Here is a 15,233-nt window from a genome sequence, read left to right as displayed (position 1 = left end):
AAAGGGAGTATTCAACTATGTGATCAACCCAAGCATACTTAAAAATGGCTCGCTTCTGAATTGAGACATCATCCATTACCCAGCTGTTTATTGAACGAAGAAGACTGTAAATGAGGACCAAGGATATGTCTATACTCAGGTGTATGAAGATTGCCTGCACAAGAAAATTAAGAAAGAGACACAGGCATTCATACGGACTATAAACAGTCTTCTCCGTCTATTGGGAACAAAAATTAGAAGAAAAAAAGAAATTAAAGATATACTTTATTAAATTTCCCATTTGTTCATTTTTCTTTTGTGAAGAAATTTTGAACAAATGATGGTAATATTTCAGAATCCTATATCTTCCCTTTCCTTTCACCACAATTCTCTCATTTTTCTGACTCAAATCAGTGTTTATCTGACCATTATTTACATGAAAAATATTTGTATGAGTGAGGGAAAATATTCACCAATCCTCTCATTCCCTCGCCTCTCCATTCTTCAGTTGATTTTCATTTTCATTTCTTCTGTGAAAACATTGCAAATACAAAATCTCTTCCTTTTCATTTCCTTTTTCCATTTTCCACTCATTTCTTCTTAATCTATCTCATTTCCTTCCTTTCATCTCGCCAGTGTAACAATTTATGTTCGTAGTATATATGTATACTTTATAGGATGAAAGCAATACAAATCCGCTCACATCTTTTCCTCCTTACACCATTATTCTTATCTCGTGCATGAAAAATGTTGAGACAAATTGTACCAAGTTAAGACAGTTTCTGTTCTTTCCTTTTTTATCTTTCTTTCACACTTAATTTCTTTCTTTCTTTCTTTGGTTTTGTTGTATAAATGTTTTAGAAAGAAACAACGCACACCTGATACGTAGGCGTGGGTGAGTTGCGCGATTCTATTTGTTCTCTTTCATGATAAAGAGAGGCAACTCTGTCTACCTACAAAATGGCCGCTGAGGGACTGGCAGCACAACTATGTGAAACAATAGGTTGCCAAAACAGCGCAAAACTACAATGTCCAACGTGTATCAAGCTCGGAATCCAGGGATCGTACTTTTGTTCTCAGGTTATAAATCGACACAATATTGCATATCTGCCATATCACGGAGATCCTTATTATATTACTGTTATGCTCCTGCCGTTCGTTCTTCGGCTGTTTGGTGTTCTCTCTTTCTTCGATAGGCCTAACACGGCGATAATGCTGGATCGCGTCAACTTCATCGAAGATTTACTCATACTTCGGACTTGAGATTGTCTGCGCATGGAAGAAATATACACAAGAAAAGATATATAAACTGTTAATGATCTGTTAATCTCAGCATCCAAGCCACATGTACTTGATTCCAGGGTAAACTATTAATTGGTGAGTGTACACATTAGTTTACCCCGGAATCAAGTGCTTGTGATCCAAGCATCCTTGCCAGAAACTTTGTTGCGATGTTGTTTTTTAATGCACTTCCCATTAATGTACTGTGTTCCAGTCAGAAATTTCTTACAAGTATAGGAGTAACGGCACTTTCTTGAGACTGTGAGAATGGGCCTTTGTCATCAGTCTCAAAGTCATCATCCTATGTATAATTTCATAATGAAAAAATTCAAATTTAACAACATGGACAGACATTCATTTTTTTAAAGCCGAGAACTTACATTTATATATTTAAGATTATATTGTAATCATTATCATTGAAGAATAGCATGTCAGCAATTAGTCCCACATTGTAAGATGCCTCTGCTGATTTGTGTATTGTAGGGTGTCCTAAAAAAACACGTCAGGGGAGGTGTTCTGTGTTGTAGGAATCATCAACAATATACATATGAACAATAATTATGAATAAAATAATAACACTTATTAAGGAACAAAGGAAGAGTATATCTCTAAATAAATTTCTGTCACCACCAGTTACTGTTTGTGTGGTGGTTTAATAAAAACATCAATGCTTCATTATAAATTATCCTATATGACAAAACCAGTTCTGTAAGACTATAAACTCCCATTGTTTGGGTGGTGGTAGCAGTGCTAAAAAAATCTAATTTACTTGAGAAACTTAGATCACATTGATGAAAAGTGTTAATTTATTTACAGGATATTTGAAGACTAGTAAATTATTAATATTTATCCCCATGTATGTCCCTTACCTTTATGAAGATCTCTACTTATCATACTTCTATCAAAAGCTCTAAACTTCGTGTACAAAGCAAAGCATATAACCTATGAATTGGAAACAGATTGCCTGGGTTATTTTATCTAGTGCTTACATGGCTTTAACATACATGTACATGTGATTTTAAAATACCGTTTTGGACATGTATGTACCAGAAACCATCCACAATAGTGTAGTGGGTACCAGAACTGTCCCATCAATTGTTGCAACCAGTGTAGTGATGTATGGCTGCCTAATGGGATTTAAGGCTAGTGGTTATACATGACAAGTTGTTAACTGATTACTTGATTGTTGTCAGAGGTCTTGCTAGGATTTTAAAACTAGGAGTCCAGGACTCCCATTTTGGTAAAAATAGGAGTCCCACCGTCAAAAATTGCAGTCCTTTCTTTCCTACAGAATTAACACAGACGTGAGTGCATCTGATTTTAGATGGAGAGGTTTTCTTAATGTAATCATCACTTTAATATAGCTTCATTACAACAGTCCATTGACAGGATTGCAAATTTATGGTTTATTTATTCGTCTGTGTCCTTGTAGTAATTTTAGGCAATGGTTAAATAGTATCTGATTTGCTGGTTTTTTGTCCCCGTATTTTCACAAATACGTGTCAAGTCGAAAAACAGCTTAGACCTTAAAGCACATCTCTCGAATTCCACAACATAGCATTGTCCCATACGTTTCTGACCTACATAATTTGCATTTTAAAGTTAAATCTTTAATAAAATAATACCTTTGCTTTGCTTTCAATGATTTGTGTATTTTTCTGAAAATATTTGCCTGATGATTTAAGAAAACAGACAATCGAATAAACTGGTACATCCCAGACTTAGTGAAGTCTGCCATTATTTCCCGTTAGGCCTACTGGTTCACTTATAGTTTCAAACTAATTTTATGGCGAAACAGTGTACAAGAGGCAGTTAATATATATCCACATCACTGATTCTGATCTTAAAACACATGTTTGTATATTTTATCATAAAAGGATATCATGCAGGAAATTGATAGTTGATACCTTACTCGGAAAGGGTTAATGGTCAGTCAGCTTTCAAAACATATGCTTGTGAATGGGCAACAGCTTGTTTGTTAACGCAATTGATATCAAAACTAGGCCTAGCTACTGATATATTGATGAATACATTTAACTACAACACTAGAACTAACCGGGCTAGGGCGAGGGGCATTTAAAAAAAAGTATGGTCAGTCGATGTACCTCTTAAATAGCTCTTGTTCGTCCATTTAGAGTGATACAGAATTTTGTCAATCCAAGTAAGAACATATTCCAAACACTAAGCTAGGCATCACACACTTTCTTACACTTAGGTACTGTCCTATCCAAACTATCAATTCTAGCAGCTTTAGGACTCTTCTGAATCTCGTTACAATCTTCGTGAGTTTGCTATTTGACCCCAAAATACTTATCCAAATTTACGAATGGCATTTTGTCTAAGTTTCAACATGTCTTGATTCTCGTGCACTACTTATTCCAATACATTCGGAAATGAACACAGTAACACAATAACGAAAGCTAAAGTTGTTTATTTGATGTACTTTTATAAATGACCACATGTACATCTCTGGGTCTTTCTGACTCTGAATTCCATCACTGTAAATATCAGTACATTTTCCCACCTCGCTGCAATTCAAAGCCTTTGAACTTGCCAGCCAGCTATTGCATCATGTTCTTTTTGATGTACATTATAATGGCTACATGTATGTACATCAAGGGGTCATTCAGTCACTGAATTCTGTCATTGTAAATATCAGTACAGCTAATTGATCGACACATTTTCCCACAAAGCAGGTGGCTGAAGCAGGACTGGCAAGTCTTTAAATTTTGCGGCACACCTATTACATGCGTACGGAGGACTCCCGCCTCAGTCATTTTCTGCTACCCAGATCAAAAATTGGCATCCAAATACACATAATTAAGCGTTTCCAAGATCTCTTATTGTATTCTAGAGAGCAGCCATTATGAGGTATTATAAGTAATAAATGGAGCAGTTGTGGTCGTGTTGGCTCTTGTCTTTGATTATAAAAAATCGGCCAACTTTTGGCATTGTTGAGATCAGCAAAAATGCTTGCATTGACTGAGTATTTTTTTTTTTTAAATGTTCTTGTTTAGTTGCTGTTCTGTTGTTCTAGGTGTTTGAAGTTAAGTTGATTGAATAATAATTCATCTGCTCCATGCGCACGCTTACTCTTGAGTAATGAAATATTGGTTAAACAAATTATGCGGAACGTATGAACGCTAAAAGTATAAACAGAATCTGTATAAATCAAGACATGCTTCCTTTGCTAATGAAGATCTACTGAGTAAAAAGGGCATTTTTAGAGGAAAGAAGATTAATGTTAACCTTGGGATCTGGAGAAAAATATTGCATGAAATTTCTTGTGATCCAAATAATCACACAAGTCAGTTTAATAAGATTTTGTTTATAATTTTGGACATATGGAAATTGGAGTCGGGGCTTGTGATATTTTTTAAGTCACCCAGCCCTGGGCCTGTGTCTAAAAAAATGTTTCTTTGAGCTCTGGGTAGGGTGTATTGAACTTTTTTTCTTCTTAAATGATTTATTTGCAATTAAGATATCTTTGTGAATTATACAATTTGTTTGTAGAATTCTTCAGATATTGCTCTCAGTACATCTCTTTATATATTATGTATATGATAAATTTAGAAAAGCTGGCTAGATCAAATAGTGCTTGTACATAGCAGATGAGGTAACAGACCCAAGCCAGATAAAGAAAGTGTCAACCTAGTGACCGTCCTGAATGTACTCTAGGCACTGTTCTTACTATGTTCTTGTAACACTTGTTAATGTATGAAATGTACAAGTGGAGGATTTAATAGCACAAGGTCTACCTCAGTACTTCACTGCAAAAATGAAATAGATTAGTATGGCTGTTTCTTGACATAAAAAGTATGTTTTTGCAGCACCATTTTTATTAATAACAGACTCTGAAAAGTTGTACAATATTATAACATACATTAGCATTACACAGAAAGTTCAGTTTGGTGGTGCAAGTGACATGCCATTCTACTTCATGATGCATATATTTTAACTCCATGTTCACAGTAGCTGATGTAATATCAATGGCTGTGGTTCTGTCACTTTTTATAGTTTTGATGCATTATTTTCTGTTGTGCTCACCAGTACATTCACAGACCATCATTAATTATTCATTCCACTCCAAAACATGGCTTACCATGGGTCCTGTATCAGGTATATGGCAGGCATTGATGATTAGCAAAGAAATTAAGTGAAAAAATTATTCTTTCTGGGACATTTTGAATGGCAGTAATTTCAAACTTTTGTAATTTTCAAGCCAGGATCTTAGGTGTAATACCAGGAAAAACTGTTATGACATTGTAAGGTTAAAACTGCATTGGAGTGTTTCTAAAATTTAAAAAAAATGGCCTACACTAGGAATAGTTATGCATTGTGTCTTATTCCTTAATGTGGCAGATAGAACAATTCAAGTCATCTTTGGGTTTGTGAATTAAAATGAGAAAGGTTCTTCTAAGCAGGATTACTTGCAACAGTTCAATGCCACTTGGTGTTAAATTCTAGTATAGTATTTTTTGCAATCAATTGACCAAGTTATTTGAGGTTGAAAAACAATTAAACAACCAGTTTAATTAAAAGGTATATCAAAACTGATGTTTGTATGAAGCTGCTGATTTTGCAATTCAAGGCAGTATAAGGGTGCTCTGGTTGATGCACTGATTTAATTTATCACATTGTTAAGTCAGGGATCATTGTCTGCCCAATTTGTTCATTAGCCCAAGGGACTAGTGCATGTTCAGAAAATCATTACCCAGGCAAGCTCCATGAAATTGTAATAGTCCCGAGAACTAGTTCCTTTACATTTTTGTACATTCATGGAGAGTTGTACTAGCTTGGTTGGTTGAACAACAGACTCCTAAGCAAGAGGTCCCAGTTTCAGTAACAACACATGCCAGCCTGGATGAGCTACCTTGCAATATATATATATATATATATATATATATATATATATATATATATATATATATATATATATATATATATATACACTTTTTTTCGTATTCCTTGACCAAACTTTGTTAATGGCTTGCACTAAGGATAATAAAGCAACCAATAGATTCTTGAGGTCAGAGGTCTTGGTAAGTCTAACAGTTTCTGCACAAGAACTTTAGTTCAGGAGCACATACCTTGACCAAACATCCATGTTGAGACCCATGAATCATTAATCAGACTCACTCTACTAGTTCCCACAAAGAGAACTATTAAATATGGGGCAGATATATAATGTGATGTTCACATTATTATAAACTTTGTTTTAAGCAAAACCATTGTGAGCACAATTTAGTAAAAGTCATGTGAGGTAGACAAACTGAAATATGATATGCATGTGCATCAGTGGATGATCTAAGTAAGTAATTTTTTATGTCATTATAGAAGTTTCAAATTGTTTTACAGTTTTGAATTGTTGGGGACTTTTGTGGTTTATAGTCTGGGCATTCATGTTTTAGAAACACACATTTAGTTTTTCATATTTTAGCTAGGTTTAGTTTTGTTGATTTGATGGCAGTTTTAACACATTGTTTGCTAGAAACAGTGCCTTTCCCCAAAACACACCAAGGCAACCTGCTTGAAACACATCTTTTGAGTTACAAATCAGATGCTCTGCCTCATAAGCTAACACAGCATGGTGTTTTAGTTTAGGCCTGACTTTATGTATCGTAGTTTGTCAAGCGATCACATTTAAAAATTACAATAATATTCATTTCTTTAAATTTCAGGCCTGCTTCAAAGGCTTTTGGGAGGAGCATAAAAAAATTCACAAGAAAGCAAGTAAGTTTTTTTTTCTTCATTTAATCAGTATGCTTCCTAGTCAAAACCTTCAGTTAAGTTCATAGTGTTAAATATGGTTTCAGAGACAATGCCATCTGCTTTTCTGAAACAAATAAAAAAGATATAAATTGCTTACATTTCTGTAAGTTTATAAATTTCAGAAAAGAAAATATTAATTTGAAAGTTGAAGTTTGTTATTATATAGTGAAACTTGAGAAAATTGGGGATTGACAGAACCAGTCTTCCTGCCTATACAGATATTTGTTTGGGTTCCATCTTCTTTTATAGAGGATATTGTATTATTGTGAATGACATATCAACATGGGATTTCAGCAGAAGACTAATTTGCATATCTAGTTGGTCCTAAATAAAAACGGCTCCACCTGGACATCCAATATGGCATAGCAGCCATCTTGAAAATATTGGAAAATGGTTCTTTGTTGAAAAATTAGACGAAAAAAACAAACTAATGTTTATGGAATAATGGTGTAAAATATATCAGAGGAAAAAACTTAATTGTCATGTGCATATTTATGGTGCACTAAACATTTCAGGACAAAAACTGATTGTTTGCATGGGTTAATGGCATACAAAAAAATTAGAGGATGAAAACGGTTTTTTTTTTTGTATGGATTAACGGTGTACAAAACATTAGCAAGTATGTACCATTACAAATGTTACAGTACTTACATGTTGATAAACTTTCTTCATTGAATAAGAAATGCTATCAAGTGATAGCTAATAATTATGAGACCGTTCCATTATGGTGTAATGTTTGGTATTTTTGTTTTCAGAAGCAGAAAAAGTACAGGATGAAATCAGGGAACTTCAGAATCTTTTTGCAGGATTCCGATTTACAGGGGATTTAAGACCAGGCAAAGTTGTAAGAAATGGCAGTCATGCTGAATATGTAATACTTTAAGTCTATGTATATTTAAGCATTTAAAGAAAGATGGACTGAAATTGATGTCAACAAAACCAAAGCACTAATTAGGTTCTTTGATCATCAGTTAACCATAACACCTGGCACCACTTAATTATCTTTTGCAGTCATGTACACACCTTTTCTCTGTAAGATTCTAATTACCTTATATCCTAATGGTGTCATATGTGTAACCAAATTCTATTTGGTGCATTGCCTGATGGGATTGAATGTGGTTAATCAGTGCCATTGTGAGTCAGACAAGCAATTTTAAATGATAATACATATAAATTAGAGGCATTCAAACTGAATTTAAATGACTCATGTATGACTTTACAGTAGTGTTAAACAAATGGATAGAAAAATTGCACTGCAAGATTGTATTATACCGCTATCATATAAATTCATAAAAATTTAACTCAATCTTTGACTTGATAGTCTGTGGCGAAGCTGTTAGATATTTCCTTGCTGAACAAATATTCTGTAATGATACAAAATTTTATCAGTTTATCATGTTAACATGGTTTCTTAAGGGAAAAAATCTGAAAATTATACTGATATAATAATATATTTAAAAAATACTAATGCTAAGAGGAAAAACTATTGGAAAAATGCTTGTGTAGTTAAAGCTGTTTTTCAGTGACAGATATTCTTGCTTACAAGTCAGATGCAACTGCAAACAACATAGTCCCCATTCTGCTGCCCAATAATACTGATTACTCTTTACAAACAGCAAAGACCCAGATCTGCTGGCCCATTATGTGGTGGCAGATCTGGGTCTGTGCAGTTTTGCAGTTGGACTCAACTTAAAATGGAGTATATATATTTAGATTTTAATCGGATACAAGGGCACATTGTGATAAAGATACTTAATATAAGGTGTCCAACAAGTGAGTAATATTGTTTTTTTGGGGTGAATGTAAGACTTAATTACATCCAATAACACAGTGGGGGGCCACTGTAGTGTATCATCATTTCTGTCAGCCTTCCCACCTTCTGTTTACATCATTGATGTAATTATGCAGTACGACTTTTTACACCCACACACATACAATCCACGTGCATTATTGCTGTGTTCCAACTCTCATTCAGACTTTGAATATCCATTGATTCAGTTAGTATTACAACTTACTATTTCTAGACAGTCTGTTACAACTTGATATTACTTTCTGTTCTTTGGTATAGTTGAAAATGTTATAACTTTGATCTGAAATAACCCACATCAGATATATTACCTAGATTTTACTCAGTTAAAAACTTCCCTTCTTTCAACTAAAGCAAGTCAGCAAATAGGCTTAAATTGAATTTTGGAAAGGTATGAAATTTGTGCAAACAGCATATCTGCAATTTATTTGTCAGGCACAGTTTAATGATGATTTTATAACATTAATTTCAGAGTCCTAAAAGAACAGTGCCAGATCACATACCTAGACCAGACTATGCCACCCATCCAGAAGGTAAAGGCTGCCTTAACTTTAAATCTATTCAGGGATGATTTCTCTCTCTCCCTCTCTCTCTGGGGCCCCGAGTGGCCGAGTGGTCTAAAGCGCGCTCTGTTACGGATCACTGCCGTCTCACCTCTGTCTGCATGGGTTAGAGTCTTGGATTTGGCCAATGTTGGTATGTGAGAAAGCTTGCCAGTAGCTTCTTGTGGGTCGGTGGTTCTTTCCGGGGATTTCCCGGGTTCTTCCTCCACCGTTAATACTGGCTGCCATGTATAGCCTATTGTGTGCTGCAAAATGGCGTTAAACCCCACAACAACAACTCTCTCTCTCTCTCTCTCTCTCTCTCAGTTTCTTTGGTTATTTATTGGATGAATTATTAGTGTTCTGACTCTGTTTTAGGATACAAAATAATCTTATATAGTACTTTAGTTCATGGAAAGGATTGTACACAGTCATGTAGATCATTTTTGAAACTGGCATCATAGTGGAAAGCTGGACACTGCACTCACTTTTCCACTGATGTTATCAACATTTCGTTATGGTTTTGGTTCAGGTTTTTAATTTGCATAAATTTACTAATGTTCTTGATAAATTCTCATCATACTTGACATGAATCATTTCGAAAAAAGGCAGTTTATTCTACATGTTCCTTGCTTCTTTTACCTTGGGGTCAATGTCAGTCAGAAAATGTCTATATGGTTGTTTCATTTGTTCAAATTTCTTAAACCAGTTGATTAATTTGAACAATTATGAAACCAAAACAATCCATTTGATGATGCACATGCTTGCCCCTTTGACCTATGGTTCAGGTAACATTCATAGAATACTTGTGTTAGGGTTGTTTTTCTATTTGCTTGTATTTCATAAACATTTTTTCATACTTGGGATGAATCATTATAAAACCAAAACAATCCATTTGATGACTTGCAGGTTGCTTCTTGGAGCTTTTGGTCAAGTTAACAGTCAGAAAATTTGATTAAAGGTGTTCATTTGCTAATATTTCCTAAACTTCTGGATATATTTTCTTCATATTTGGGATGAATCGTTATGAAACTAAAACAATTCATTTGGTGAAATGCACAATTGTTCTTTGATCTTAACATTTACATGAAGGTTTTCAAGTTTTTCATTTGCTTATATTTCCAAACTCTTTCGATAGATTTTTTCGTGCTTTTTGTTGGATCATTTTGAAGACAAGGTAGTTCATTCAATCACATACATGCCAGCCCTTGGACCTTGGGGTCAAGATTACAGTCATGACAGGAGATTTACATTAATGTTTGAATAAAGTTTTTATTTGTTTGTTTCCTAAACTCATTGATGGCTTTTTTTCATATGCAGGATGAATCATTATGAAGCTGAGACAATTCATTTTCATGCATGCTTGCTTCTTTGTCAAAGTCACAGTTGCAAAAAAGTTGCATTAAGGTTTTGGTTGAAGTTCTTTCTTTTGCTCATATTTCCTAACCCTTTGATGGATTTTCTTTTAGTTCATTTAAGGACATATATGCGTACCACTTTGACTTTGAGGTCAAGATCACAGTCATAGAAAATTCACTTAGGGCTTTGGTTAAAGTTTGTTCCTTGGCTTGTATTTTCTAAATCCCTTGATGGATTTTCTCAGTTTTTGGGATAAGTTATGAAACAGTTGATTCTGCAACATGCACTCCCATTCCTTGAGGGAAAATTCAAGGCCAAAGAAATTGTTTTGGTAATGTTTGGTTACAGTTTTTCATTTGCTTTTATTTCCTAAACCCCTTGATGGATTTTTTCATACATCAAGTAAATTATTCTGAGACTTAGACAGTTCATTTTGTGACATGTTTACTCTTTTGACCTTGGGGTGAAAATCACTTATTTGACAGCATTTTTTTTATTGTGATCGTAGCATGCAGGCCTTAATTTAAGCCAAGTGAGTCAGTGGTATGATATGGTCCTATGAATAGCATGCATAGTGCATCATCTATCTGTCGTCTGTTAACATATTGTCAGAATGAATCTTAGCATAAAGATCTTCGACAATTTTTGCAAATGATGCTGGATGGCCATTATTGCTATAAAAAAAATAGGAACAAGCTGGAAACAACTTCTACTTTAAAAATGAGCAGCAGAATTTGACCTAATTTGAAAGAATTGATTTTGGCATGAAGGACTTTCTATTTTATACAAAATATGCAGATCTGTACTTTCAAATACGGCCATTATTACTTCAAATAGAAAACCTTTTAAATGAATTCTCAAATACACTCACCAAAATCTGACTACATTTGGCAAACTGCATCACTGTATAAAACAATATTAAGTTTGTCCAAATGATGCTTTCTAATATGGCTACTGTTATTAAAACAAAGAAATCTTTATTTCACATCTTTTCAAAAACTCCCGAACAGAATTTGATCAAAGAGTGCAGAAGCAACCTGATTTGACATCAAATATCTCACAAAATGTAGAAGATATCTACATTGTTTTGAGTAGATATAAGGAAATATTCAGGCCTAGAATTTAACAACAGTTTCCTTGTAGCCATTAGGAATTTTTGATTTAGAAATTTACTAGTCCTGCTGAAATTTCACTAGTCCTTTCCAGAAAACAACGTCAGATATGTGTCTAGATTAAAAACACTTATGTTTCTTAAATATCCCAATCATTTATAATTCAGAAATAAAAGATCACTTTAAAATATTTTCTGCATGTTGACAAGAAAAATGACTGATTCTCCAGAAATTGACTATTAAAAAAAACCAATGACTCAGTAAACATTTTGTCATCTAGAAACAATTAACTTAAAAAGAGAAAAATACAAAAACCTCATTCAAACAGGTAAGTATGTACAGTAATTCCACAGACAGGCAATTTAAGGCAGTTCCCATTGTGTTACAGTTAAAGTTGGTGAGACGATCTCATTATAGCAATATAGGCACTGTGCAGTTTTCATGCTGGATAAGATTCTTTGAACAAAATATGTCTTCATGATGCTAAAAAAATTAACATTACTGGGGTAGAGGTACTTTCGAACTGTTACAAAGCAATCATATCTGACATATTTCAGAACAAAACATCTATAATCAAAACATTTTAATGATTGCGAGTTTACTTGTAAGGATTTTTTGGGGGGTTTTTTTTGTTTTGTTTATTTGTGCGTTACATCGTCAATTTTTGTGTGACCTTTTCAAGCTTACATTCTAGTTAATGCTTGAAGCCTGTTTTTTTTGTTGTTTTGGGGGGTTTTCTTAGTCATTTTTTTATGGCACCTCTTCATTGACTACAAAAATGTATACTACAGGATATGCAGATCTGATCATCCTGATAAAGAGAGACAGCAAGCGGGTGTGGGAGAGAGGAGCAGAGAAAGAAAAATGAATTGGCCTAAATATGGAAATATAGATTTGAATAACATACGTAAGGGTACATATATTTTGAAAATTGGTATTGCCACTGTGGCAATAAAAGTGGTTTCACCACTGTGGCAATATAATATTTGTGACACTGATATGTTTCACTATCATTATGAAAAAACCATTTAGCAGAATTTGAAGGCAGCAGACCTCATATTACCGGTACTAGGTCACCTTTTTATGCACCTAGTACAAATGATTCATTATGGCAGTGGAGGCTGAAAGTTTGCCCACTCGACAAATCTCAATATCTGCACATATCTGGGAATGGAGTAATCTCACTTGGCTCACACTGGAATTACCTCAGCAAGTACAACAACCAAAAATCACAGCCTGTACAGATGCAAGTACAGAGGTGTGGGAAGCACACTTACTCCCATCTTTCTGGCAAGCTAGTGGAGTGTGGTCTCCCTAAGGAATGGCATCAACATATCAGTATTCTAGAGATGAAAGCCATTTTGAAAACCTTTCATTGGTGGCAGGAATACTTAAATAGAAAGGGAGTTTTCATTATATCTGTAAATTCCACTATAGTGACTTATCTCAAACGGCAAGGTGGAACCGAGTCCCCGCACTTGTTTCCTGATGTGGGATTTTCTAAAGTGGTAGCTTCAGCAACAAATCCATGTCCAAGTTAATCATATTCCAATCTGATTAAACATACTAGCAGATTCATTGTCCCTGAACAATCAACTAATACAGATAGAATGGTCTCTTCATCCCTTGGTTTTCACTCAGATATGTGCCTTATGGGATCAACCTTAGTTTTTGTTGGACCTGTTTGTGACAAGGTGGCGGAATCAGCCAGATACATGCCCTATTAGTGGAACTACATACAGTTCTGACAAGGCAAGATCAGTTACACTTGTGACAATACCAACTTTCATCACCAAGAACAGGTGCTGGTCCAAGAGTACCAAGACTTGTAATGAAGTCACTGTCTACTCTGGACACTTCAGCTCAGGGCAACCTACAGGTTCCCAGTGTGAGCTCCAAATTGGTATCAGCAAAGGACAGAGTTATTGAATCAAGGGAGATCAGTCCTCTCAAAAAAGAACAGGACAATATATCAGCATAGACATTTGTGTTCTGGATAAAGTGGGCTATTTACTGAGCATATCAAGAAAAAACTCCAATTCAAATGAATTGGTTACACATTTTTTGTTCACACAATTAGAACATTTGCCACAAGCATACCATTTGAGTGAATCTGTTCTCTGACATTATCCATGCTGTGGGATGGAGGTAAGAGTCCACATTCTAAAGCTTTTATCTAAGAGATCTTTCATCCTGAAGGGTTCAGCTTGATCTGGTGGCACCTAAAGTCGTAACACAACAGTCACCAGGTCATTCGACAGCTTCTCAAGGTTGCAGATTTGCAACTTCCTCAAGTGTGTGGGAAGGAAATGTTTTTTTCTTTTCTTGCAAAACATGTTTCTTCAACAATACATATCCAATCATAATACACATACACCCTCCTAGCCTCCCCACAGTTACATCCATATAGAGAGTGTGTCTTCCATTCCAATAGGAACTGAGATATTCATGGGATTTTACACCAATCCCTGTGTCCTGGGGAGATCACACTTACTGACTGCCACCTAAGTGGGCAGATAACTTTTAGCATTTTTGGCTAAAAGGATTTTTTTCTGGGAGGGCTAGATATGCCCGGTATTAGTTCTCCAGAGGTATTATTATTGAGTAAGTATTATCAAAGAAACATTTTACTGAAAAAATTGGTTTCTTTGATTATGATGTTAACAGTATACTTGTTGGCGTCATGGTGATCAGTAATATGAGAAGGTTATACATACTGTATTAGTGAGTTTTAAATTAAGTTATAAAATATATGTAATAAATAAATTAGTAAGACAATGAAGTTTACATGGTTTTCACAGATCTACTAAAATGTTAACCAGGTACCATGTATTTGCACAGTGTTTTGGTCATTACTTTTTATAAGGTAAGGTGACGTATGTTTAGTAGTTACTGCACTACATATAAAATATAAAAATCTTATATTTTAACAAATTGGGAAAAAAATGAGAGGAAAAAATCTTTTGTTAATTTGCTACAGGTGAACCAGCCTCAGAGAGACAGCTACGTGGGTCTACCAACATCAAAACCTTAACTGATGAGGAGCAGGAGGGGGTCAGAGTGGCAGGACGGGTATATATTTCCTTTTACTTGCATCAGTAGATAGCAAAACATAGGTAGCACGTTACCTGTAGTGGCACTATCAGTAATCATTTTTAAGTTAATTTTTCTAAAGTTATGTCTGTCATCTTACTGCTGTTCATAACCAAGACACACGGTTCCTGAACTTCCTAATCTGTCAGAAGCTGCAAACACAGTGCAGGCACTTGCTTACCAGGCAGCTAATGACTGAATAGAACTGCTGCTTCAGGCACTGTCCCAGAAAAGAAACAAGGAGAGTATAAGAGTTATAATGAGGAAATCCTGGCAAATATAGCCAGA

At 34.9% G+C, this 15,233-nt stretch overlaps 1 protein-coding gene across 1 annotated transcript in view; it reads left to right on the top strand.

Moving 5' to 3' along the window:
• Positions 1-900: 900 nt before the first annotated feature.
• Positions 901-15,233, top strand: part of LOC149805931 (methionine aminopeptidase 1-like) — a 54,480-nt gene continuing 40,147 nt past the window's right edge. The window contains exons 1-5 of the mRNA XM_089950715.1: positions 901-1,059; positions 6,942-6,993; positions 7,788-7,876; positions 9,312-9,372; positions 14,833-14,924. Of these exons, the coding sequence (XP_089806841.1) occupies positions 940-1,059; positions 6,942-6,993; positions 7,788-7,876; positions 9,312-9,372; positions 14,833-14,924 (414 nt within the window). The 5' untranslated portion in view covers positions 901-939. The remainder of the gene's footprint in view (positions 1,060-6,941; positions 6,994-7,787; positions 7,877-9,311; positions 9,373-14,832; positions 14,925-15,233) is intronic.

The sequence above is a fragment of the Sinohyriopsis cumingii genome, chromosome 2, assembly GCF_028554795.1.
Source record: "Sinohyriopsis cumingii isolate HCF-2022 chromosome 2, ASM2855479v2, whole genome shotgun sequence".
NCBI lineage: Eukaryota > Metazoa > Mollusca > Bivalvia > Unionida > Unionidae > Sinohyriopsis > Sinohyriopsis cumingii.
Note: the sequence above shows the minus strand (reverse complement) of the source record. Positions and strands in the feature narration are given on the sequence as shown.